Source organism: Prosopis cineraria, unplaced genomic scaffold (genome assembly GCF_029017545.1).
Source record: "Prosopis cineraria cultivar Desert tree isolate PC_DT_omini unplaced genomic scaffold, ASM2901754v1 PC7, whole genome shotgun sequence".
NCBI classification, from domain to species: Eukaryota; Viridiplantae; Streptophyta; class Magnoliopsida; order Fabales; family Fabaceae; genus Prosopis; species Prosopis cineraria.
Genome location: NW_026555338.1, coordinates 38,510,381 through 38,536,243, shown reverse-complemented (window position 1 = coordinate 38,536,243; position 25,863 = coordinate 38,510,381). Strand labels below are relative to the sequence as shown.

Sequence of the window (25,863 nt, the reverse complement as noted above, 5' to 3'; positions counted from 1 at the left end):
GCTCACGCGCACGTGCAAAGTAAAAAGGCGGGGGCGATAAACTGGAGGAGCAGACAATGTCAGCGTCGCACTTCAAAATCTGCCGATATCATCATGCATGCTTTGGCTAATGTGTAATGACATCCATGTCCCCCCCCCCAAAAAAAAAACTTTGTTCAACAAAAATAAATAAATAAATGATGTTGCAAAGCATATTAGAGACATAGAGTTTCAGAAAAATAGAATAATCTAACTTTTAATTAAATGCAAGGAACTCGAGTTTCTTTATCATAGTTTACCAAAATGTAAAAGTGTGAAGTGAAAAAAATTAATATAGATATAGGCTTATGCCGACTATATAACAAAAAGGGAGATAAGTGGCTCTGTTTTTATTGTGGAGAGACTTTTCGGCCAGTTCACCACTACAATAGCTCATTTTCATTGTTGGAGATAAAGCAACAGAATAACAAGAGGCAAGATAAAGCAACAAATGCGGAATTTGAGAATTTAATTATAATTTATTGATGATAATGCTCCTTTGATGAGAGATGGCTCCTCTATTTAGAAACAATCCTAACTTGATATCCAAATTTCATGATTATCACTTTCTTTAAATATAAGAAGCATTTTCTCCATTATGATCACTTTCTCTACTTTCATAATTCAAGCATCATGGGTGGAGTGTGAAGATGATAGCCTAAACTTGATCTTAATTTAGTGACTAAGTTTTTATGAATATTTATTTTTAATTATTTTAAGATTGATTGAGTTGAGTTGAATTTAAGCTTTCAAATTTCCAATTTAAATATAAGCATTTATCAACTTCATTTTCTTTCTCTCTCTTTTTTTCCAATGACTTCATTTTCATACATACGCCCACCTAGCTTTGTCAACAAAGCATCTCTGTCATTACCAATGAAATTGAGTTTAGTTAAAGGAATTAATCTTTTATAATTGATAGTCGATTAAATTGAGTTGAATTCAAACTTTCAAATTCATAATTTGAGAGTAAACACTTATCAACTTCATTTTCTTTCTGTTAATTTTTTCCCCATTAACTTCATTTTCATACACACACCCACCTAACTTGATGAACAAAGCATCCCTGTTGTTATTAATGAGATTGGATTTAGTTAAACAAATTAATTCCTTACAACTGACGAATCAAATTCAAATTTTTGGAGAGATGCCCTATTCGATTTACCTCCAATAAACATCACATGAAAATACATAAAACATTCAATTAGTATCATGAATAAGGACCGTAATTTTTCAATTACCTTTCAAGCACCTAATATCCTTGTCTATCATTTAAAAAAAAATTAAACAAATAGAGAAAAAAGCCCTGGACACTTTCCGCAAATTCTTGCTTTCTTAGTTTCTTGCCTCCCAAAAATGGAAACGGGTGCTCGTATTTTCGGATCCCTATTTTGTTTGACTCTCCACCGTTAGATTAATTTAGATTCATAATATGGCAGATGGCATGTGATTAAAAAGGCACAGTTGCAGTTGCTTTTGACCATACCTACATAAAAACTAAATAATGTCAATCTATTAGCTCATCAAACATCATGTAATAATTTTAATATTTTAATTTATGAAATGCCTCTAACAATAAATATTTCCTAGTTTTAGATATGACTTAATCTTTGTGTTCGGAGAATGCTAAAGAAAGGAATTGGTATGATGAGTCTGAAGTCTCAGACTCAACAGAGATGCAGCAATTAACGAGACTTGGCTGTTGGATCTGTGTAGATCACCTCCTAAAGCGGTTGACAAGTTATCCCCAAGGTCCAACAGTGAAAGTGGGGACTGAAATGTACGGAAGGTGCAACCCACAATGGTGCAGGCGGTTTTGAGAGGTGGAGGTGCTATGTAGACGGAGGAAGAGAAATTCGTTGCCACCGCCATTGCCGTTTTTATTTATTCAAGTAACTTTTTATGACAGGGAAGGATCTTAGGTCCTTGAGATATTTTAAAAATTATGACTATTTTCAATTGTATAAATTTGATTGTTTAGGTGCTTAATGCCACTTTCCTTAAAGATAATGAGAAGAATCGCTTAGCAAACTGAAAGGGCTGCGTGAAAAATAAAAACAAATATATATATATATATATATGTATGTATGTATGTATGTATGTATGTATGTATATTTGATGTTGATCATTGAATACTAATGCAACTTTCAAAGGATTAAAGAAAAATGACAATAAATCCTCAAAATAAAAAATTTGTCACGATTAAATTTTAACAAAAATTTTTAAAAAATTAATTGTACATATTAATTTAAATAATTGTAAATAAAATCTTAATTATAAACTAAATTATATTTAAAATTTAAAAGTTTTATTTATGATTAAAATTATTAAATTGGTAACTGTTAAAATTAAAATTTACAAGTTATTTCTTAAAAAAAATTACCAAAAACCTAATTATAATTAACCTTTTTTTTTAAGACTTAGCTATCATTCTTACAAGGAGAACTGGAGAACTGGAAATGAAGACCTACAATCCACCCTCATGCGGATCCTTGCAAGGGCATTAACAATTTCAACTCTTGAGCATCCCTAACGCATGTGATGATAGGAATTGGGAGGAGGAAGGAGAGAAGGAAAAAAAAGGGGGGGTGGGGGCACCACTCTCATACCAGTGATTAACAAGGCAAAAAATGTGCACGTCGTCTTCTGAAAAAATGAAAAGAAAAATCTCAACACGATGCAGAAAATACATCGTGTTGGTTGCAAAACTAGATTGACATTCACAATATTGTCTCAAAACAGGGGCAATAACACAATTTAGTTTGTCCTTGGGGTGGCCCATTCAACTCTGAGGATGAGATTGTCGTACCCATATCCATTGAGCTTGTTAATAGCTCTCTGTGCATCTTCCCTGTTAACAAAGTTAACAAAGCCAAATCCTCTGCTCATGCCGGTCTTTTGATCAATAGCAACATAGACCCTGCTTACAGCACCAAAAGGACGGAACAGTTCGAGTAAATCAGGTTCTCTCGTGTCTTCTGAGAGATTGGTGACACGTACAGAATTTTCATCATTCCGACGGCGCATGTCTGATCCAGTTCTTTCCGCACCAGCTCTCAGGCCAGGAGGAACATATGCTCCCTTAGCTGGACCAGAAGCAGCAGTTGCAGCTTCAGAAGCTGCAGGCTTATCAACAAATCCCTCGACTGGTGGGGCAAGATCTTTGTAAGGACACCTTGAAGTCCAGTGGTCACCCTTCTTCCCACAAGTCCTACAGACCATGAGAACAGCACCTTTCTGGAATTGTGCTAACGGGTCTCCGGCAACCTTTGGTTCTTCTGGTTTGCTACCTGTTGACACTTGCATAGTTATGGATATAGCAGACTAATTGCTCTACCAGAGCAGGTTTTGGTGAGTAAAAATAGAGACAGCCAGACATTTAGGCACCTGAACCAAAATGCACATAAACAAATATGCAACACCATCTTTGGTTGACAGTCTTACTGATAACAAGAATTACAAGGTCAATCCTCAAAAGCAAAGCATTATCATGCTAGATGTCATATCAACTGTAAATCAAGTATGGCAGCATAAAAGACACTTAAAGTTGGCTCATGTAGCTGAATGGGTGAGGGTTTGAGTAAAGGATCACAAATTTGATTCTCAAACCCAAAAAAAAACAGCAGCATATTCAATATTTTCCCCCTTTTCAAATAAAGGCAAGTGCAAACTCGTGTAATCTATTGTCACTAATAACATTACTTCTGCCCTAAAGATGACTCCAAACCACTAAACCAAAGCTCATTAGTCTCATAACACTAATCATTTGCAAGCCCAGCAGCCACTTCTAAAATTTGAATGCACTCCAGAAGTATAATAACAAGGGCTTCACATCTAAATTTATTTTCCCACAGAACCCTTACATATCCAGGTTCCCACACTACAATGAATGGATTTAAACAAGGAAACAATTCAAATACAGAGTGAGTAGTCTCCAGGGAAATGAAGTAGGCAAACAATAAGCTCTAAGACATATGGTACACAAATAAGTAAGATCTGTCTCAATGCCTTCCACTTAAATGAGGAAGCAATGAAAAAACTTACAATAAAGCACAGATTTTACCTTCGCATACTTTGACAAAATATGTTATGAGATAACAATGTGGAAAATAGAAATCAATATCCTCTTGGGCAATGTTTGGCTGGTAGAAAAGTGTTTTCTAGCGAGAAAATGGTAAATGCACCTATTCCATTTTCTTTCTAGATACATTCTCCCTTTCCTTTCTAGGAAACACTTTTCCCTATACCAAACATGCACTTAATCTTCAACTTTTTCCAGCGACAAAAAGCCTAAAATAAGAGAGAAAGTTGATCATAAAGGCCATGAATAACTCCATAACAACCAATGTCAAATATCACTACAGCATTGGCACTTTTCTTGCATCCAAAAAACCAAAAAACATCTGGCAGCGTTCAAAAGAATTGAGCTTGCAAGCAAAGAGACATATACACCATATAAAAATACACAATCAATCGCACAATATGTTGTCAACAAGTGATTGTCAAAAATGCTTGTCATGCATAATTAAATAACTACTAAACGTGTCACATTCCACTGCTTCATTTTCAGTATAAACAAACCCTGAATAAACTCGCCAAGCTACTGATATTTTTTTTTTTTGGACAAAACGTATGCCATATATTTTACGGCTAATACTAAAAAAATCACAACATACAACAATCAAATTGATGCAGCCTTCGGGCTTTTTTTTTCCTTCATGCTAACAATTTTATTTCCCTAAATTTTCTGATCAGAAAGAAAGATTATTCAGCTGAGGCAAAGTAGAACCATGCGTTTAATGTATTCGGGGAAAAAGAAAGAAAGAAATTGATTTTAACGTGACAATAAGTCATCACAGAATATTCATGCTTCTCCAAACATAACCTAAAACAAAAAACGGAGGCAGTAAACTCAAGCATAGCGAGGTAGAAACAAACCAGGGGCCCTAGGTCGTTCGAGCAGGATCTCTTCTGTGGATACCATAGTGAGCCTGCTACCAACATCCTCATGAACAGCATCGCCAAACTTAGCCCAGGATCGCCTCTCGATGGCTCGTTTGCTGAGGCGAGCATTAGCAAGCTTTCGAGTCCGGGTGGTGGTTGTGATCTTGACCTTATTGCCGTCTTCATTGAATTTGTACTCAATGACCTTCTTTATCCCGTTCTCGTCAGGACCTATGACCTGTCGCGGCGGCAGTAAAAAGTCAAGATCCTCACCATCGTCCTCATCAAGCTCGCCCCATCGTAGCTTTGCCGGTTGAGAAGGGATGGAGGCCACCGGAACGGGTCCTGCCGTTTTGGACAACGCCATGCTTCCTTCCCTGACGGTCACCGCGACTGCGAGCGGTGGGAGGTCGAGTGTATTGCAATCTACTCGTGGTCTAGGGCTTCAGGATGAAAATTGATTTTGATTTTTTTTTTTGTTTGTTATGAGAAAATGACAATTAGAGACCCAAGAAAAACATTAATGACAATTGCAAACCCTAAATTATTTTTTTTTGGAACAAAAACCCTGAATTATTAAAATATCAATAATAGACTATAGTTTTTACTTGCAATTAAAAAAATGTGAATTGTTAGTTGAGAAATTTACTTAATACAATTGAAATTATTTGTAATCAATTAAAAATTTATAAGAGTTGGTTATGATATCAATTTTTTTCAATACACTTAGAATTATCAATAATGTTAGTTGAGAATTTATAAGAATACTCAATCATGAATCACATGCCAATTACTTAAATTTTTTTTCTATCAATATATAGATAAATATACTAAATTCATTTAATGTAACATCCTAAATTGTGAATTCCTAAATTAAATTAATTAAATAAGGATAATTAAATAAAATTTAGTGTAAATTAGTTTAATAATAACTAGTGATGGCTAATGGGCCTATTGATACGAAATAAAGCCTTTGGATTAGGCTTGAAAGAGTTTTGGATCACTTAAGCCCAAATCAGGAGAGCAAATCAAGCAAGCACTCTCTATGTTGTAACATCCTGAGTTATTAATTTGAAAACTAATTATTAATTATAGATTAATTATGTTAATCATGATTTCAAATTATGAATTCACATTTTAGGTTATTAGACAATTGTATGATTAGGATTGGTGGAAGTGGAGCAATCCATGACAGAACCAGAAAACTAGAGTGAGAAAATTCTCACTGTGCTATAGGTTGTAGTATATGGATTAGAAAATTGAATAATAGATATGTGAATCAACTTGTGGACTAGAGAGGAAAAAAAGGAGAGCCATAACGCATGAATAAGAAAATTGAATAATAAAAATGTGAATTAGCTCATGGACCAAAGACGAAAAAAGGGAGAAACACATGAGAAGAGAGGGAGGAAAGCTCACTATGCTAGGCCAAGGGAGTTTGGTCACTTGGGAGATAGTTATCTTGGTTGTAAGGAAGGTTGTGTAACATCCTGATTTCCTCATCCTGAGATTAATTGCTAATTAGGGGTAAATTAGTAAATTAATAGGTGATTAAGAGTTTGGATGGTAAATTAGTGTTTTGACTTCTCGAAATGTTGGATGAATAGGATTGAGTGAAAGAACGGTATTTCAAAGGGAAGCGTGTGAGCTAAGTAAGAGTTTTTTCACTGTGCCATAAAGTAAGAGTTTTTTCATTGTGCCACAACGCTGCATGATCAACTCATGGCTAAAAAGGAGAAAAGAGGAAAAGAAGCACGAGGGAGAAGAGAGGGAAGACTGGTATGCTAGGACATCAAGTTTTGGAGTCTTGGGAGATAATTTCGACTAGTCGTTTGTCAAGTAAGTTTCACAAAAAGTCTCAAGGGGTTAATTTGTTTCCCTTTAGTAATAAAAAAATTCTTAAGAGTTGAACTAAAGTTTTGTAACTAGTTTGAAAAATAACATCTAAGCTTTAGGGCTGTAAGATAAATTTAGCCATAAATTGATAATTTAAGAAAAGGTAAAAATTGGCATGAGGTATGTTGGGACCTATAGATAGGAAGGTTAAAGAGGATAGTTAAGACCTAGATTGATCAAGTAGGAGGAAATGAATAGTTAACTGTGAATAATTAGTATTGGTGGTCAATTTGTAAATTAATTAATAGTGATAATTGTATAGGTTGATGTGTTGTGCGAGCAACCTAAGGTAATCAAAGCAAGCTGTGATGCTAATGATCAAAACAATACTATAGTGATAAAAAGGTTGAGATAACTAAATAATTCACTCTGTTTTATTAGTTCGCTTAACTAATTGTGAGCATTTATGTGATACTCTATGAATGTATTTTGAATTAGCGCATGTTTGAGAAATGAGTATATTTTGAATAATTTTAAAGAGATGGATTTATGAAAGAGAGTGTGTGGAGGGGCTTGGATTACAAGCATATGGTTTGTATATGTGCATTGTGAGCATGATTATATTAAAGGTGGAAACTCACCTGTAGGGAGAAGTAGTAAAAGACTATATGTATGAATGTGGTGAACTGTTATTTGTTGAGCTAAGATATATATAGTGGTGACGATGTGGAGAATTTGGCTGGAAATAAATAAAATATATATATATATATATATTGTGAACCATGAAAATAGATCGTATTGAGTAAAAAGGACAATTTAATGGCCAAATTAGTATAAATATGTGATTTTATTGGTATTATTGGTTAATCAGGTGAAATACGTTTTATTGGATGTGGTCGAACTCGTGTGAGTGGCTAATGATGCACGAGTTAGAATTTGGACATACGGGTTGGGTGAAAATGACAAAAGCAATCAAGTGCCCACTTTTAAATCAAAATATTGGATAGAAACCAAACCCATATCATTAGATAGCTTATCACATTAGCTTTGTGTGTGTGCTTAAATAACTTCGATTAGACTGCATATAAGGAAATGATGCACGTCAGAAGTTCGTATTAATGAGTTATCACTAACAGCAAAATATGATACATGCACTACGACATATGTTATAAATGAGAGCTTTTATTTTTATACCATATGCCATGGCATATGGCCACTTTTTAGAAAATGTTGTTTTGTTTTCATTTTCACTTTATATGCCGCAAATGCAACCTAACAGTTTCTGCTGAGCTATAAATAAAGACTTTTAAAGGAATTTTGTTGATTTTAAAAAGATTTTGGGATCCCAAATATTTAAAAATATTTATTTTTATTATTTTAAATAACTATCATTTTGATAATAAGAGAGGTTTGTGGGACCTCTAATTGTGTTTGTTGGACTAAGTATGATAAATTAGTAATGTTAGGTTGGACATTAAAGGTTAGACGCCATTGATGGTATTTAATGAATTCATTAATGATAGTTGAAACTAAAGGGAGTTATTTAAACTTTTCATATTTAGTTTTGAATTTAAGCTCTTCATATTTAGTTTTGAAGTTTCCTTAAGATTAAGTAGTCGGGTCTTGAGTTTTGGGATGAATCCCAGACATTCAAATGATGTTTTTGGATTATTGGATATTGTAATCAATATTTTTGAAACTCATATGAGCTAATTATAGTTAATGAGAGCCAATGTACCTATTGATTGTGAGTAAATTCAAGAGATTAATATTATAGAGTGGCTAAATTTTTGAAAAGGGGAGTAGGATGCATATTTATGATGATACTAATGGTATGTTGGTATGATTAATAGTAAAGTAATAATTGTTTACATTGTTTGGCTTGAAACTGGCCTTAAAAGCAAGTTGTGTTTGAAGGATAATTTTTAATCTCTAAAAAGTTTTAGGTATCCGGGAGAATCTATTAATTGTGTGTTAATTAGTCTAAATCTCTACGTGACATGTTTTTAATATGAAAAGTTAAAATTCTTATTTGCCATTATGTAGTATATTTTGTAAAGCACTTTTGAAGCTATGATAATTATGTAAATTATGATGTGATGATAAAATGAATAAAATCACATATTTGGTCATAATAATGAGAAATTTATAATGACTATTTGATAATGAATTGATTATGATATGATAATGATGAAAAGTGTTGGCATGTAAATCAAGCTTGTGATATAAAGATAAATAGTTATATGTGATGTTATGATGTAAAATTCTATGAGATGCTCGCATGATTTGGCTTATTATATGAGGGAAAGCAATGTGATTGTTATTGTGAAATATAAGCATGTGAAAATATGAGCATGAATTCATTGCATGATTGTATTGGTGGAAGTTTGCCCTAGAAGAAGAGTAGTAATAAAATCAATGTTGTATTGGGTACTTGTCATTGAAATTGAAAGCTAGCCTGACTACTAACCATTGAAACGGGTAAGTAACCGCTGTTCTATTATTTGTCGAGAAATTGTCCCATAAGTTGTCAAAAAACTTAAACCTAACTTGTTTCCAGTTGTTCTCCGAGGAGACTAGCTTAGGGTTTATGACACGGTCAGCAACTAAGTCTTTAACAATTCATTACGAGGGCCCTTGAGCATGATAAAAGGAACCATTAAAGTGATCACAAATGTCAGAACCCCTTCATCCATATCACTGATATGCAAATCAACTTTTCAATGATGGTTCCCCAATCATTTAAAGCTTGAGCGAAAACCTCCTACCGTCACAGCTATGCTCAACTTTTCTACCTTGTTTGTCTCTTTGGTTCTCCTATTAGGGATTGTCTTTTTTATTCGATCTCTATCCATGTTACGCGAAACTTCCAATGATGCTCATATATTAGTTTTAAAGAAGAGTTGCATAATTATGGTGATGCACAATTGCACAAAGAGATGAAAGATCCAAGTTGTAACTCGTGTTATCGGCTAGAAACATCTTCGATTTAATGTATTCTTCTCTTCCAACAACAAGGGGCATTTCGGTCCGTTCATCCCATCTTTTTTTGAATATTAAAATGAGCTTGATCCTTCAATTTCATTTGGTCCCTAGGACGAATTTTGCTTCCAACCAGGTTCTTTTCACCAATTTTTCTATGTTGTTACCTTTTTTTTTTTTAAAGAAAACAAGTTAAACCTTTTCTCCTTTTGGTCTTGCTTTTTGTTTTTATTTTATTATATTTGCAAATTTTGGATGTAACTTTGTAGTTCAAGTATGTATAAAATTGGGGATCGCATTTGGTGCTCATAAAAGAAAATTGATAAGAACCGCATGATCACCTCCAAGATAGTCTTGGCCTTTCATTCCATTTGAAATGATATCTAGTATTAATTTTAAAATTATTTTTCAAAATTATTTTTAATATTATATTTATTAAAATAAAAAATATATAAAAAATTATAAAAATTTCAATACTAAATATGGACTATTTTGAATGTTTATTAGATGATGAACACCATGTACTCATTAGTCATCACTCCTGCTAGAATTTGGCCGATTCAGATTTAATTTTTTTTATTTTTATTTTATGTTTATTAAAATAAAAGTATGTAAAAACATAGAAATATTTAATAAAATTGTTTATCACAAATTTGGTTAATAAAAATTTAAATTTGGATAGCCTAATTTAATATTAACTTTTTATAATTTTTATAAATTAATTATCTACTTATACTCTAGACAGTATATATATAATCTAGATGATCTTTTTAATATTAAAATTTTTTATATTTTTTACAAATTAATCATCTAAATATATTTTGAATTGTCCAAATTTAGTATGAATTTATATATATATATATATATTGATAAATATAATAGTAGAAATATTTTAAAAATAATTTAAAATAAATTGCAAAATCATTAGAGTTAAAATGTAGGCCAAGATCACCTTGTGAGGATGATAGGCACCCGTTGCAAATCTTGAAACAGGAAGGCTAAGGGTTTGTTTCGTAATACGTTTTGAAAATAATTTTCTGTTATTTAGAACAATTTTTTTTTTTGCTTAGTAACATATTTTCAGAAATTATTTTAAAAAACAAAAAAATATTATTATAAAGAATAGAAAAATAAAAAATATCTTTTATATATTTTGAGAATATTGCTTTAAATATTAAGGAAGGATGTGAAAATCACTTATTTTTATTTTTTTAAGAATATATTTTATAAAACACTAATTTTTTAAACAATAAATAAAACAGTTTCAAATAAGCCTTATATTTTTCTGAAATTCAATAGTTCAAGTTTCCCACCAATTAGGCACAGGAATTATTTCTCTGACTTTGACGTGACCTAATTTATGTTTTAGATAACTATTAACTTGTGTGGATAACTCAAAAGCACATTCAAATTATATTTAAAATATATTTTCGTTAAATTTAACAAATAATTATATTCACAAATGTACTTTTATCAGATGTTAACTGAAAATTAAATACACATTATATATAAGCTTCAGATAAAAAGTTTATTTATTAAAAAAGTCTTTAAAAAGGCTCTCAAATTCTATATAAATTGATTGATTGTAATTAATTTTCTTTAAAAAAGACAGAAACGCCCTTAAACTTTTTTTTTTTTTAAATTTACCTTGGCAGTGTTGAGAAGCCATCAACTCACTGCCGGCCAACGCTAGAAGAATGGTGGCCCGCGACTGTTAATAAATCACCGGTCAAATTTTTTTTAAAATATTTATATTTTACTATTTACAAATCAAATGTAACATATGAATAATTAAATTTTTAGTATTAATTTAAATTTTTATATTACAGATCAACCTCTTACAATATTAATAATTTAATATTTATAAGACAAATTTCACAAATTCATAGGTCAATCATCTTAAATGGAATATGCAGATCATAAATATTAAAATATTAAAATATTATTTTATATAGACTATGATATAATTTTTTTTGGTGGAATATTATTTCTTTCATTTTTATTTAAAAATTAAAATATTTATTGCTTTTATATAGAAAATTAAAATAATTTATAGAAAATATTGTAATAATAAAAATTATATTAATTTTTAAAATAAAATATATAACTTCAACAAGATTTGTAAAAATATTATATGCAAAAGTTGCCTGTTTGGATATACTCTCATAGTTGATTAAATGTACCAAAATCATAGTTATGATAAAAATATTTAAACGTCCCCATTTTTACATAATCGGTTATTTGAACCCGAACAACGTTTTGCCTTAAGCTGGAAAGAATAGTTTCTGAAATTCAATTATATGGTGATTATTTGTCAAATATTTTACCTACCAAGTATACCCTTTGCATATATTCTTCGATCAAATTCCAGCTGCGCGTTGGAGCTCCTCTCATCTCCCGTCCGACTTCCAGCCTCCCTGTCTGATCCACTACGGCCACCCTCTGCATGCTTCGTCGTCATCCAACAAAGGTGTATCTTGCTCCAATTTGCTTATCCCAACTCCGATCTCATCGTTCCATCTCTGATCTGCTAGCACTCTCTTGTTATCATCCCTCCCGATTCTCGATTGACCCTCCCAATAGGATCGCAATAAAATGGGTCTGCGTAAATTCTCTCATATGGCTAAAAAGTGAGCCTTCTCTAACATTGTAGCTACCTTAGTTAAAAAAAAAGATACTTGGCTTTTTGATATTAAATTTGATTTGTTATTTTACAAATATTAAAATTATCAATATTACTAAATGATATAATTTATTATTTAAATTATCACTAATAATATTATATACCACTTTATCAATATCTATATTTTAAAAAATAATCTTTTTTATAGTAATTTATATATTTAAAATTAATTTTGGTTCAACCATTCAAGCATTTTTATGTTATCAAAATTAATTTTAAAAAATAATATTTAAATATAATTATATTATAATATAATTAAAATTAATTATAATAATTAACTTTTTATAATCAATTACTGCATCCGTTTAAAAATGTAAAATATTTTTAATTTTTTAAAATATAATTATTATTTTTTTTAAAAAAAATTTTATTAAATAAAATTATTTTATATTTATTTTAAAATATTTATGAGAGTAAATATAAAAAAATAAAATTAATTAAAAATAAATAATTATTTTATTGAAATAAAATTTAATTAAAAATATTTTATATTTTAAAACATTTATATCCGATTAAAATTCAGAGGACATTTGGCAAGTTAAAGCGCGTACCGTCTTTCCTAATTCGGGTTGCTTCCATTTTCCATTACCAATTTCTCCGCCATATTGGGTGTGAGAAGCTAAGAATCCGGCAAGATGAAGAAGGAAGACACTGTGAAGCTCATCAGCGCCGAGGGATTCGAATTTGTGGTCGACAAAGAAGCAGCTATGGTTTCACAGACGATACATAACATGCTCACCTCCCCGGGTCTGTTCATTCTTCGCTACCTGTGCGGATTTATTGTTTTGTTTTTCTCAAGGAGGAATAGGGTTTCAATTTTCTATAAAATTCTTAAAGATAATAATAGTCTGATGGAGGGATTTCTTTAACAGGTAGTTTTGCTGAGAGGCAGCGCGGTGAAGTGACTTTCCCTGAGATCAGCACCACCATTCTCGAGAAGATTTGCCAGTATTTCTATTGGCACCTGCAATTTGCTAGGTGCTGAATTCTGTCCTTTCCTTGACTATATCATCGACTGCTATTTCGTTATGTTGCTTCGGCATGCTAACCTTTTTGTCGGTGTTCTTGGGAGATTTTATCTTTGATGTGATATCTTGTTTAATCTGACTGTGTTAATAACTGCGGAATCTATTTTCTTTTCACTATCAGCAGACATACACTAAAGTGCCTTCTTTATTCCTGTATCGTTGATTTTAAATAGCAACGAAGTGGGGATTGGGGAAAGGAGAGCGGTAGGGATCATACCTTGAGATCATTATCGCCTCAATTTTAATGCAAACCACTACCTGCAGTACTCAAACGCTTTTAATTACTTTGTAAACAAACTTTATGGAGCAGTTCTTTCATTTTTTTACCCTGTCCATAGACAATCTCAAAATTTTCTTCTGGGGGACGCATGTTTTTGGGTGTACTTTTTCATTATATATAATGTATTATGTGAATATTTGTTCCCGAGGGTACTATCAACAATCTTCACCTTGAAGTGTACTAGGAGTTCTGACTTGGGAACCAAATAATGCTTCAGTTTTGTAGTCCCTATCCTTGTATTGTTTCGAGCCAATATCCTGCAAAAGTTGAATATTCTACCAGGTTGAAATTTTTTTTTTAAATTTAGCAGTTGTATTTGACTATTTTAGTTTTTGATTGGGGTTTAAGACATTTTTTAAGTTTTTTTTCTTGTATATCCAGAAGATAATGGTTTGTGTTCTGTATTCTGACTCGGGTTAACGAGGATAGACTGATAGAGATCTGTGGAATTTAGTGCTCCATTGTGGAGACATGGTTTGACGTGATATAGTCATGATCCTAAGTCCTTCTTGTGTCATTTTAGCTCAAATTCTATTATTGGGTATGCCGCATGCATTGATATGTATCCTTAGTCTTGTTCATTCCCAGCTCATATAAGTTGACGCTAGTTTCATCCTTTTATTATTATCTTGGCATAACATATGATTTCATGATTCATGTGCTTTTAAAGGTTTGGTAGTTGGTCTCACTATCTTTGGGATATCTTCTCCTCTATATATACCAGATTTGTGAATCTTTAATAGTACATTCTTTGAGTAATAGGAAGTTTCCTACTTTTTGGTTTTTAATGATAAACATTACTTGGTGAAACCAGAAAGAAAGGAGAAAATGATTATGTCTAGATATTAACTTTCAATACAAAGAAATGGGTAGGGAAGGCTTTCAAAGTCCCTTTTATCTAATGTTTGGATATAGATTCGGCTATAGTTTATGCTTGAAGCTTCTATAGGTTTAAGTTATGAGAAGATTAATGGCTGTCATGTCAAGTCAGGTTGCTCGTTGGAGAAAAAATGTAGAATTACAGTTGATAAACAAAGACAAAATTGCTGCTTGGCCCACATATATTCCCTTTTTTACTGCTGCTGTATGAGAATGGAGGGGAAAAACTTGCTTTTGGCTATGGTGTGTTAATTATTGGTGTTACTGTGATATAAAGAATTCCTACTCCAAGTGACAGAGGAACCCTGCATTATATATTTTATCGTTTTATGTAATGGAAATTATATTTATTTGTTTGTTTTTGAAAGTAACTCGTGTGATGCAATGGACACAATGTTTTATCTGAAAATTCCAGGAACAATGTATTATTACTGAATATCAACAATCATATTCCGGCATTACATAACAGAGTTTGTAATGAAAATGGAATAATAGCCATAGGTTCCCAGAATACAAGGAAAAACAAGAAAGCTGATAAGAAAGCAGTGAGAAAAAACACTAGGGGAAGAGAGACCAGAGAGAGGATTCCCCAAATCATTCCACACCCACTACCAACGGTCTGACAGATTATATCCCTTCTGCCTCCTCCAACTTGTGTAGCATCCACGTTCTCTCTCTCTCTCTCTCTCTCTCTCTCTCTCACTACATTGTATTGCTTTGGGCTCAATCCCATATCCGAGCCCTTCCGCTGTAGTCCCATTAGAATCCTCATTCCACTGTAGTCCTTCCACTTTAGCCCATATTTCCTGGACTCATTACATGCGAGTCATATGCATTTATAGAATTTAACAAATGAACCGTAGTGGTTATATAGATCATGAATAGTGCAGTTTTTTTTATTGTATATAATAATTATATATAAATGCTACAAAACCTTTCTCAGAAACTTTTCATTTTTATGCCATTCTTGTTTGTTTGTTGTAGTGGGAAGGAGACTGAGTTTCCTATTGAACCCGAATTAACTCTGGAGTTAATGATGGCTGCCAATTACCTGAATACTTGAGCATTTTGATTACACAGATGGTAACAGTTCTTGTTGGGGTTGTAAGTCGTATCTCCTTGGGAGTGTTACATTTTCACTTGTAATGCTATTTGTGTACTAACCTGCTATTTTTGGCTTTCATTGGATTCTTGTGCAGACAGAACTGTTCTAAGTAGTTATGCATCATTGTTGCAGTTGGAAACTATTTCTTTGTAGCAACTTAGTACATAAGTATTCTGTGTAATCTGACCCAGTTATCCCCGTAACTATGAATGAATTGAAGGTTTCTCTGGCCATTGTTGCCGTCAATTGACGATTATTGGGTAGACGACTAATTCAAAGGTGTAAGTCAGAGAAGCCCCCCCCCCCCTTCCCCAAAAGGAAAGCGAACTCTATGTGAGCACTCTATTTAGCGGTAAAGAATAACGACGGGGTCTTGATGAACTCTGCCATACTTATGGAGAGAACACGCATGCGGACTTATCATAGTCCTGTTCATTTTATCTTTCGTTAAAAAATTCAAAGAAAAGGAATGAGGACAGAGGGTTTTCATTCATCCTCTACTCTCTCTGGATATATATGTATGTTTAATTTAGCTTGAAGCTTTGATTGTGACGTGTTATTAATTTTAGATAGTAAATCAATCGACAAGTTATTTTGAATCATTAGACAAACGATTTAAGCATTTATGGGAGAGACAACTTCAAAGATCGAAGTGGCTTTGGGTTTTACACCAACGTTAGAACGTATGGGGCACAAAATCCGTCCATAACACGATCGGGTGTAGCTAGGCTAACGCTGTCAGATTAAATCATTATGAATGAATTAGGAATTACATGAGTTGGGACTTGGGTGGACGTGAAGGGTTAATTAAGCAGCTATCCAGCAGGAAAGAGCGTGAATAATACGGCCTTTCCATCCCAGCAGAACCCATTTGCCATTTTGGTCGACCACAAAATCCTTATGGTATTCCATCCGCACAAATTCTTGGGCTTTGTTGAGTTGTTCAGCATCCAACCAGATTTGCTTGAACCCGGCTCTGTGGTTCCTGACCTGCCACTGCCTGTATGTCTCTGGCCTCTCCACTCTCTCCGCCCCCTCACACGCTATCACATTCATGGCCTCCCTCCCAAACATCCTCTTCTCAACCACCGCCCTCTGCTCATCCTCACGTCCAACGTTAGCCTCTAGAATATCATACAATGTCGAGAAGTGGAACAGTGCCTCCTTGACTCGTGTCAGGAAAAATGGCGCGTTGTAGGTCCCATTGGCAATTCCATGCATGAATATGCTCGGTTTGATTTTCCTGATGATCTTCAAAACAGCGTCTCTCGGACAGTCCGCCTCCACGGTCTCATCGGCTAGGTTCTTCATTCGGTACATGCAGTTCACCACTGTTACCTCACTCGGATCTATTTTGAGATCCTTAAGTTGCACGGTTTCCCATCTCTGCGCAACACAATTGTATTCAAACGGCACATTGAACCTTTTGCTATAATTAGCCAAACGCCTGCCCGTCTCCTCAAGCCTCTCAGTGGGGCGAAATCCCGGTTGAGGAAAATCGATTCCTGTTATCCGAATCTTGATCGGTCCTCCTGGTCTGGTCGAGAGATGATGAATAAGGCAAGGCCACTGGAAACCGTAGTTGATCCCAAAATCAATTATATGAAGGCCTCTTCCGTCCTCTATTTGCTTCATGATCATTCGGTTGGTCATGAAATTCGTGACTCTCTGGAAAGGAGATGCTGTAATGTATAGCTTGTGAGCTCTTAACATATCAGCAGCCGTAGCCCCCACGGAATCAAGTGGCACATGAGATGGCTTCACGGCAGCCAGCCGCGTCTCCAGTCCGTCGGCAAAGTAATGAGACAGACGCTCAATCCCATCCCCAGAAGGAGAAGAGTGCTGCCTTATCTGCTTCAGAAGCTCATTTGCATTCCTTTGGTCGTAGTTTGCCACTGCCTGCGCACATTGAGTCAGTAGAATCCACAAATCTACTGTTGCCCCTTTATTTGCCCCTTTCTTGGAACGATTCGCCTTACCAGGAGATCCTTTTGGAATCATATTCCCGCTGATCTGACTCTCTGACGATGGTTCTTGAGCTATGCACTGACCTTTTCCACCCAGGCAAACGAGTACCTCATCGAACACTGCCGATTGCTCTGAATCCTCCGAGTACACCGCCGAAATCTTGCTTCCTCTTCCCTCTTCCTTGTTTGTAGTATCATCCATCTCATGGCTTCTCTTCTCCCTCCATCCACTGGGTGTTGAATTGTGCATCCCACCTCCTCCATGTTGAAAACACCATTCTTGCGCCCCCGTTAATGGATCGGGGGCCACCTCAGGACATAAATAAGAAGACCAATCGGCCTCATTCGAACGATCAGTACTGATGTAGCTGCTACTGCTCTCTAAACTAATAGCACACGGTGCATAATTGTCGTTCTCGTCATGGAAATTGCTGGCAGGGCTGTGAATGTGATGAGGCGATGCGGAAGAGCCAGGAGTAAGGATATCGTAGAATGATTTTTCAGTAGCTTGGAGTGCTAAACAATGCTGCAACATACAGGGCTGACTCTCTAAGTCGTCTTCTTCATCCATGAGGATGTCGTTTATGTATCTGAGAATAGGATTGGAATATTTGTTGATTTCCGTGAATTCTTCATTTGAACTGGTGCCAGAATGAACGGGAGACTCTGTGTTAGTCGGGAAAACAGAAGACGAGTAAACGGATTTATCACCAAAAATAAGCCCGTTGACTGAGTTTTGATTGGGGAATGAGGAAACGGGGGCATTCTCTCCGTCAAGGGAACCATCAAAGCTTTCGAGAAGGGCGTCCCCGGAGATCATGTTGCGTGCGAAGACCGGAACAGGGGTAGTAGAACTCTGAGTAGCTGCACTTGCAGGGACAAAGCTTAAATAAAATCCAGAATCTTGGACATCCAAGTGATTTGCTTGCGAAACTGCTGGCACAGTTGCAAATTACAAAATAATCCTAACACGGTAAGTGTCATGTCAGCGTCAGGCAAGAGTTCAGGTGGTGGAATGTTTATGATCTGTGTGAGGATGAAGAAGGGTCAAACTACAGAGATGGCTGAAAAATGGAGAACCTGGAATTGACTCGGCCAAATTCTTTATTAAATCCTGCGTCCAATGTGAATTAACGCACCTCATCCACTTCCACCCCTTGTACTGTAATAATCAATCATTGCGGAACATTTTCTTTTTCTGGTTATTTAATGAAGTCTGTCAAAAAAAGGCGATGACAGGTTCCGGGTTTCAGACCAGACAGGATGGAATATTCAACTTGGCAGGAGCATCTTAAGTCGCAGCATTGTGTGAAGGACAAGGTTAAACAAATCTTATTTTCCTTCTTCTTTTTTTTGACCAAGAACAAATCTTATTTTTTTAAATAAGGAGGAGGGAGTGGTTGCTCATTGGGATGCGACATCCTCTCAGTCTCAGATGCGCCGCCCGCTCCTTTTCTTTCTTTCTTTCGCTGTGAATGTTGATCCTTTTGATTAACCTATCTAATATGTGGCCAAACTTCATCAGCCTTTCCTTGTGCTGATTATTATCGATAAATTATTTCCAACAGTGAGAAATGATTAAAAAAAGGCCATGCATTACTGACGGACGAGTGCTAATTTTTTCTTCAAAAAAAAGAAGAAAAAGCAGCATCATGAAAATTAAAGTCAATAATGATTTGTGGAGTGCATGAATATTTATATGGAAAAAAACATATTGAAAGATTTAGCATTTAACTTCATTTTAGGATGCCATACAATATTAGCCTACACTCGTCTGTAATTCAAGAAGCAAGTAGGTGAGCATACCGAGAAAACAAATCCAGACTGATGCAGTGGCGGCGAGTTAAAGTAATCCAATTCAACCACTCCAGCAAGAAACAGACAAAAGAGATGGAAGAGATAATGAATGATATTATATTAAGAATTGCAGAGCCTGATTCAAACGGGCGAAAGGTGTCTCCACTTTCATTCTGTGCATTTCTCCTCCATTTCTTCAAAACGATGTCGTTTTGATTAGTGGTGAAATCTCCATCGTTCATTTCTTGTTGCGATCCTGACCGTCTGCATCATTGTCCATCCTCACACCCTCTGACGCAGCCCTCTCCCTCTCGGCACTGCTCTCTTCCTTCGTCTCGCTCTCGGTCGTCGGCTCTATGGGGAGGATATCTGAGAGACTTATCTCGGCGCTCTCCATCCTCACACCCTCAGACGCAACCCTCGCCCTCTCGACACTGCTCTCGTCCTTCGTCTCGCTCTCGGTCGTCGGCTCTATGGGGAGGATATATGAGAGACTGATCTCGGCGCTCTGGTCTGAAGTCTGAACCGAATCGTCGTCTCAGTCCTCCGAGCCCCACCTGGCCACCTTCCAACTAACTCCACTTTCACCAGCGCCATTGGACCAGCATCGAGCTTCAACTCCAGCTTCCTCACTTCTCTTCACCTCGTCTTCTCCCTGTTGACCTCTTTGATCTCGCCGTCGGCTTAATTATCTCCTCATCTAGGTCAGTGTTTTGCTCTGTTTATCTCTTCATTGGGGTTGTTGTTGGACAAAATTGATGAAGATTTGGGATCCATCAATAGTGAGATCATTCAAATGAGGATCATTATGAATCAGGCTGCGTCAAAGATGTAGAGCATTGAGGCAATGTTACTACAATTATGATTATTTTGCTGCAAGGTGTCTCCATTGCCAGTTTTCATGAGTCAAATTTGGTGAGGCCATTTATTTTTACTTTTGACCAGGGATGAATTGACTGCTCTAATAATGAGGTGTTCGCTTCTCCAATGGTACACCATTTTATTTTTGCTTTGTTTTGTTTTTGTTTTTGCAAGACATCCAAAGTTTACCTTGAAATCCAAGATCTAACGGAAGAAATTACAGAGCTAAAGAGGGGGATAAAAAAGGCAAATGACAGGTGAGAAGAGACATGGGCATGAGAGAATAGACTGATGGAGAGAGGAGCTGATATAGAGAGCAAAGAGAGATGACATAGAAGAGATTAGAGGGAGGAAATGTAAAGGGAGACACAGAATCTTCTTCTTAATATTGTGGCAGAAGAAAAGAGAGAAGAAACCAAATATAAGGCAGAAAGGGTACTGAACAGAAAAACAAGGTATGTCCATTCACGCATAGCAGCTACGTGTGGAAGACATTTCTTGTCTCCTGTGTGTCTTCCTCGTTACCAGATTAGTATTTAATTTTTAGTATGGCAAGTTGATATTAAGTAACTTAGTTTTTACTCATTAAAGATCTCTACAAGTTTCTCAATGATCCAGTGGAAAAGAATTTGCTGTGCTTGGTTTGGGTGGCAAGACATGGTTATGCATGTCTTTCTTTTAATGTTGTTCAGTGTCTAGCTCAACATTGAGGACAAGGTTGATTTTCTTTTTTAATCCAACAGACAAGGTTGATTTATATCGGGGAATAATGATTGGAATATGGTGAGAATGGTGATAATCTCACATGTCAAGAATATAAGAAGAAGGTAATTGGGACTGTGTGCTGGTTAGGTCAATGGCGATTTGCTTTCTTCTTTATTTCATTTTTTTCTCCATCACCTTCTTTTGCCATATTTACTATGTGAAAGTATTTTATACCTCTTTCCCTGTTTCTCCTTCTATGCATTTGGCTTGTGCTTCTTTCATAGACTATATCCTAGCAGTTTTTTTATGCCTGTTATTTAAATTCTACTCAGAACTAACTCTCCTCTCTATGGTTATGTATATTGATGAGGAGCAATGACAATGGATATATTATTTTTCTCTTGTTTTCTCCACTTTGGTAACTTGGTGTTGGTTTATGATTGACCTGACCCAACTGATTCTTATGTAATATGAGTGAGGTTGAGAGAGATGCTAAGTGATTTTGAAGCTTTCTCATGTATGGTTCATTGTAACATTTATTTCATTCAGGCTAGATGTTTCCTTACAAGTTGGTTCAGTTTTAATATATATATATATATATATATTTGAGGAACAGTGCTTAATATTTTCTTAATTCCTAAGGTTTTTCTTATTCACCTTGGTCTAAAGATCAAAAGTTGCCAAGCCCATAGTCAAAATCAACTTTACACATGCATTAGAACTTTACACATACAGTACAAATTTGCCAAGCCCAGCTGCAACTGTAAATTGACTAGAGACCACCTAATCATTTAGGAATTTCCTTGCTTCATTTTCTTCTTTGTCTAAGGATAATTCTCTTACACTCTATAAATTGTGTAGATTTCAAAAACAGAAATTTGTTTCGGCTTTACAAAATGGGAAGAAGCAAGCTTACAAGTATATAGTAAAGCAAGCTTACAAGTATACAAAATGAGTCTAGGCAGCATTATAGCAAAAGAACAAACATCAAAGCAAGGAGCTAGCATGACAAAAAAGAGGACCAGCCCACAAGTGTATACTGCTAAGAACAGAATGGAGACTGAAGCAAGAGGCTAGGACTGAAATGAAGACTTCACAACTGAGGATTTGTATTCACATTCAGATTTGAATCTGTAACATTGTAACAATTTATATTCAAACAATGTAATGTAATTGAATTGTAATAGAAGTTTCAATACATTTAGACAATGATTTACCTTTCTCAAATACTTGACTAAATTCAATTGCTTCAAGTGACTTCATATTGTTGTTCAATGAATCCTACAAACACAAAAATAAAATGACAATAGTATGAAATATGCTGTGAATGACATTTAAGTTAGTTGAGAATAAGAACTTGAAATATAATATCTTTACCATCGTCAATATTGTGAATGACATTTGACTTACTTGAAGTGGATCATGTTGTGTTGTTATTGGTGTATTTGGCACAGGCAGACCATATTGCCCTTGCACTAGCATACCTAACACGGGGGGGCTATATTGCCCTTGTACCGGCATCCTTGACACGGTGGGGCCATATTGCCCTTGTACCGGCATCCTTGACACGGTGGGGCCATATTGCCCTTGCACTAGCATACTTGACACGGGAGGACCATATAGCATTTGCACAGGCATACTTGGTACGAGGGGGCCATTTTGCACTTGCACCGACATACTTGGCACAAGGGGGCCAGTTTGCACTTGCACCGGCATATTTGACACAATGGGGCCACATTGCACTTGCACCGGCATATTTGACACAGGGGGGCCACATTGCACTTGCACCGGCATATTTGACACAGGGGGGCCACATTGCACTTGCACCGGCATATTTGACACAGGGGGGCCACATTGCACTTGCACCGGCATATTTGACACAGGGGGGCCACATTGCACTTGCACCGGCATATTTGACACAGGGGGGCCACATTGCACTTGCACCAGCATATTTGACACAGGGGGGTCATTTTGCACTTGCACTGGCATATTTGACACAAGGGAGCCATATTGTACCGAAGATGATGATCTACCCACTTCTAATATATTTTGTGTGTCCTGCAACAATATCGGTTAAATGTCATAAAAAAATCATGCTAATAAAAATTCAAAGTAAAATAATTATACCTTTGAACATTGTGAAGACTTGTTAGTAGATTTTTTTAAAGTCTTAACTTTTTTTCTTTTTTGACTTGGATTGTCGACCCAACTTGGACTAATCTTTTTGCGCTCTCTCTTCTTGAATCCAATGCCTGAACCATCATTCTTACCAACATCATCATCAACACCTCCTTCATTATTAACACTATCTGATGAGTGGTTAATAAGAAGTTGAGACACTTTCTTGCTAAGCTCTAGCACTGCTTGATGAACCATAGAGAATGCCTCTGAACATTCAGATGCATCACTAGCTAATTTTATGAGCATGGGGCACAATTGCCTATATCGATTCGAGCATTCTAGTTTAGGATCAACTTCAATTTCCTTTCCCTTACTATCATGCACTACACCACACCTTGCTTCTTTTGTCCACCTCTTTAACACATATTGCTTTGGAAGTAGCTTTACATCTTGGTCATACAATATCCTCAATGCATGACAGCATAGTATTCCCCATTGTTCAAACTTCTTACAATTACAAGTAATGACAGCCTCTTTATCTTCTCTTGATGGCTCAAATGTCAATCTCCACTCTCCTTTTTTATCAACCATTGTGATTACATAATCAATAACAAGAGCATCATCATCTGCAGCTATTTTTCTTTCTTTCCTCTCTTTTATACACGTAGCATCACGTAAGTCATACTCATGCTGGAACAAGTCAAAAATTGGTGGTGTGTAAACTTGAGAAAGCTGTTGCAGCATAGACGAACTCTTCAATATCAACCTTGGCAACTTCTGGCGTGAGTTGAAGTCACTTTGCAATTCATTATACCGCTTATCCACAACAACTTGTTCAAAGACATTGAAGAATTGACTAATATTCAATTCAGGATTAGTGCAACTTTTTATAAATGAATTGATACTTTCACTAAGTTGTGTACTTCTCATACCAAGAGTCTTTGAGTACTTCATGTAACATGCTGCCCATTTTTCTTTTAACTTGTAAATAGACATCAACCATGGATTTTCTTCTACATTATATTTTGATAATAATTCTTTCCAAGATTCCTCAAACCTTGTTTCTTCCTTGCAATGATACATGCACCAATTAAACTCACCCAGAAAACGAGAGCCATCTTTCATTAAGTTTCCAAGATGTTTCACCCCATTTCTATTGATGTGGAATGTGCATAAGCCATGCTTTACATTTGGCATTATTTCTTCTAAGGCTCTTGCCATTGCTGCATCTTGGTCAGTAAACATAGTAAATGGCATTTTTTGCTTATGTGCTTGTAAAAAGGTTTCAAAAAGCCATTTAAAAGACTCAATAGTCTCATCATATAATAAAGCAGCACCAAATATCACTACTTCTCTGTAATGGTTGAAACCTGAGAAAATGGCAAGTGGTCTGTTGTCACGATTTGTAGAGTATGTTGTATCAAATGAAATGACATCCCCAAAACAATCATAATCTATCAACATACGTGCATCAGCCCAAAACACATTAGTTATCTGCTCTTCTGAGTCCATTTGATAAGCATGAAAAAATGAAGGATTTTCTGTCAATTGTTGTTGAAAATAGCGAAGTAAAAACCCAGCTTCACCATAGATCATGTCTCGTTGCCTCCTTGATCTTAGATAACTCTTTACCTCCTCTTTGGTATACCCCAAATTAGCCCTCCCTCCTACATATTTGCTCATTAAATTAAAAGAGGCTTTTTGCTTAATCCCCGTATCTTCAGCAAACTCCAAAGCATAGCCTTGTGCTTTCGGTAATCTCCTTTGTGATGCTAATAAATGAATAGTCTCTGGGGGCTCTAAAGGGTGATTATGGTCCAAAAATAGTTCACTAACTCTAAATCTTTCATTCACCTTTTTAATTATCATTTTCACTTCACACCCTGTTCTTGTTTCCTTTCGAGGCTTCTTAGTTTTAAAGTCTCTTTTATCTGCTTTTTTCACTCCCTCCTTGGAACAAACATATTTGCAATATATGATAGAATCATCCTTCTTGCTCTTATTAGAGTTTTGCTTTCTAACACTGAATCCTATTCTTCCACCATAGTCAATCCAATATTGCCATGCCTCTTCTAGATCATCAAATTCAAGACCAACTATTGGAGTCATACTTGTGTCCATTACTTAAAGCTAACAAGAAAAGCTGAAAAACAAAAACACTAAAACCAAGAGTAAGCAGATAAAAAAATAAATAAACACTGTTATTCATGAGAGTTAACAAAAAACTATTAATGAATTTAAAAATAACCTAAGAGCTTGGTGATGCATTCATTTATGCAAAGCTAAGGGATAATAACGTGTTAAATGGTCAGCATTACTTTCTTGTAGTTGTGACTGTCATCAAAAAAATTTATGTGCAGCACAAGTCCATGGCAAATTAGTAATGTGTTTCAAAATTAATTTAAACATAAAAACAGGGGAGGAAAATGAACAATGTAAGGGAGAAAGAGAGAGAGAATGGCAACCACGTTCAGCAAAGTTTAAATGAGGGATAGAAATGATCAACAAATAGGAAAAAAATGGAACCATACCAAATTATAATTAAAATCCTTCCTTAATCAAAATATTTTCTTGGTCAGAATTTCTTTTTGCTGTGTGAGCACATTTCTGTTCTGGAAGAGTGAGAAAAACAGAGGTTTCCGAGCGCGCTGGTGGAG

General features: G+C 35.3%; 4 protein-coding genes across 6 annotated transcripts; 1 reads left to right on the top strand and 3 right to left on the bottom strand.

The window, feature by feature from the left end:
* Window positions 1-2,591: 2,591 nt before the first annotated feature.
* LOC129315178 (uncharacterized) lies at window positions 2,592-5,401 on the bottom strand. Its single transcript, XM_054958739.1, has 2 exons — window positions 4,957-5,401; window positions 2,592-3,308 (listed from the first exon to the last, which is right to left on the bottom strand). Exons 1-2 carry the CDS (start codon window positions 5,327-5,329, stop codon window positions 2,776-2,778), a joined length of 906 nt encoding a protein of 301 aa, XP_054814714.1. The 5' UTR covers window positions 5,330-5,401; the 3' UTR covers window positions 2,592-2,775.
* A 7,601-nt stretch (window positions 5,402-13,002) lies between these two features.
* LOC129315386 (uncharacterized) lies at window positions 13,003-16,001 on the top strand. Of its 3 annotated transcripts, none has more exons than XM_054959034.1 (4): window positions 13,003-13,210; window positions 13,336-13,441; window positions 15,635-15,733; window positions 15,850-16,001. In XM_054959034.1, exons 1-3 carry the CDS (start codon window positions 13,099-13,101, stop codon window positions 15,711-15,713), a joined length of 297 nt encoding a protein of 98 aa, XP_054815009.1. In that variant the 5' UTR covers window positions 13,003-13,098; the 3' UTR covers window positions 15,714-15,733; window positions 15,850-16,001. The 3 variants fall into 3 exon arrangements, with proteins under 3 accessions (XP_054815009.1, XP_054815008.1, XP_054815006.1); XM_054959033.1 differs by having other exon boundaries at window positions 15,635-15,754; XM_054959031.1 differs by having other exon boundaries at window positions 15,635-16,001.
* Window positions 16,002-16,385: 384 nt separating this feature from the next.
* Window positions 16,386-18,935, bottom strand: LOC129315385 (scarecrow-like protein 11). Its single transcript, XM_054959030.1, has one exon. It carries the CDS (start codon window positions 18,540-18,542, stop codon window positions 16,563-16,565), a length of 1,980 nt encoding a protein of 659 aa, XP_054815005.1. The 5' UTR covers window positions 18,543-18,935; the 3' UTR covers window positions 16,386-16,562.
* A 3,243-nt stretch (window positions 18,936-22,178) lies between these two features.
* LOC129316824 (protein FAR1-RELATED SEQUENCE 5-like) lies at window positions 22,179-25,327 on the bottom strand. Its single transcript, XM_054961191.1, has 4 exons — window positions 23,291-25,327; window positions 22,496-23,143; window positions 22,303-22,366; window positions 22,179-22,216 (listed from the first exon to the last, which is right to left on the bottom strand). Exons 1-4 carry the CDS (start codon window positions 25,325-25,327, stop codon window positions 22,179-22,181), a joined length of 2,787 nt encoding a protein of 928 aa, XP_054817166.1.
* Between the last annotated feature and the right edge of the window lie 536 nt (window positions 25,328-25,863).

Coding starts and splice junctions, on each gene's coding strand:
- LOC129315178 (XM_054958739.1), bottom strand. CDS start 5,329: ATGGCGTTGTCCAAAACGGCAGGACCCGTTCCGGTGGCCTCCATCCCT. Junction 3,309..4,956: donor CGAACGACCTAGGGCCCCTG/GTTTGTTTCTAC, acceptor AAGTGTCAACAG/GTAGCAAACCAGAAGAACCA.
- LOC129315386 (XM_054959034.1), top strand. CDS start 13,099: ATGAAGAAGGAAGACACTGTGAAGCTCATCAGCGCCGAGGGATTCGAA. Junction 13,211..13,335: donor TAACATGCTCACCTCCCCGG/GTCTGTTCATTC, acceptor TTTCTTTAACAG/GTAGTTTTGCTGAGAGGCAG. Junction 13,442..15,634: donor TGGCACCTGCAATTTGCTAG/GTGCTGAATTCT, acceptor TGTTTGTTGTAG/TGGGAAGGAGACTGAGTTTC.
- LOC129315385 (XM_054959030.1), bottom strand. CDS start 18,542: ATGATCTCCGGGGACGCCCTTCTCGAAAGCTTTGATGGTTCCCTTGAC.
- LOC129316824 (XM_054961191.1), bottom strand. CDS start 25,327: ATGGACACAAGTATGACTCCAATAGTTGGTCTTGAATTTGATGATCTA. Junction 22,367..22,495: donor CACAACATGATCCACTTCAA/GTAAGTCAAATG, acceptor TTGTGTTTGTAG/GATTCATTGAACAACAATAT. Junction 22,217..22,302: donor TAGTCAAGTATTTGAGAAAG/GTAAATCATTGT, acceptor ACAATGTTACAG/ATTCAAATCTGAATGTGAAT.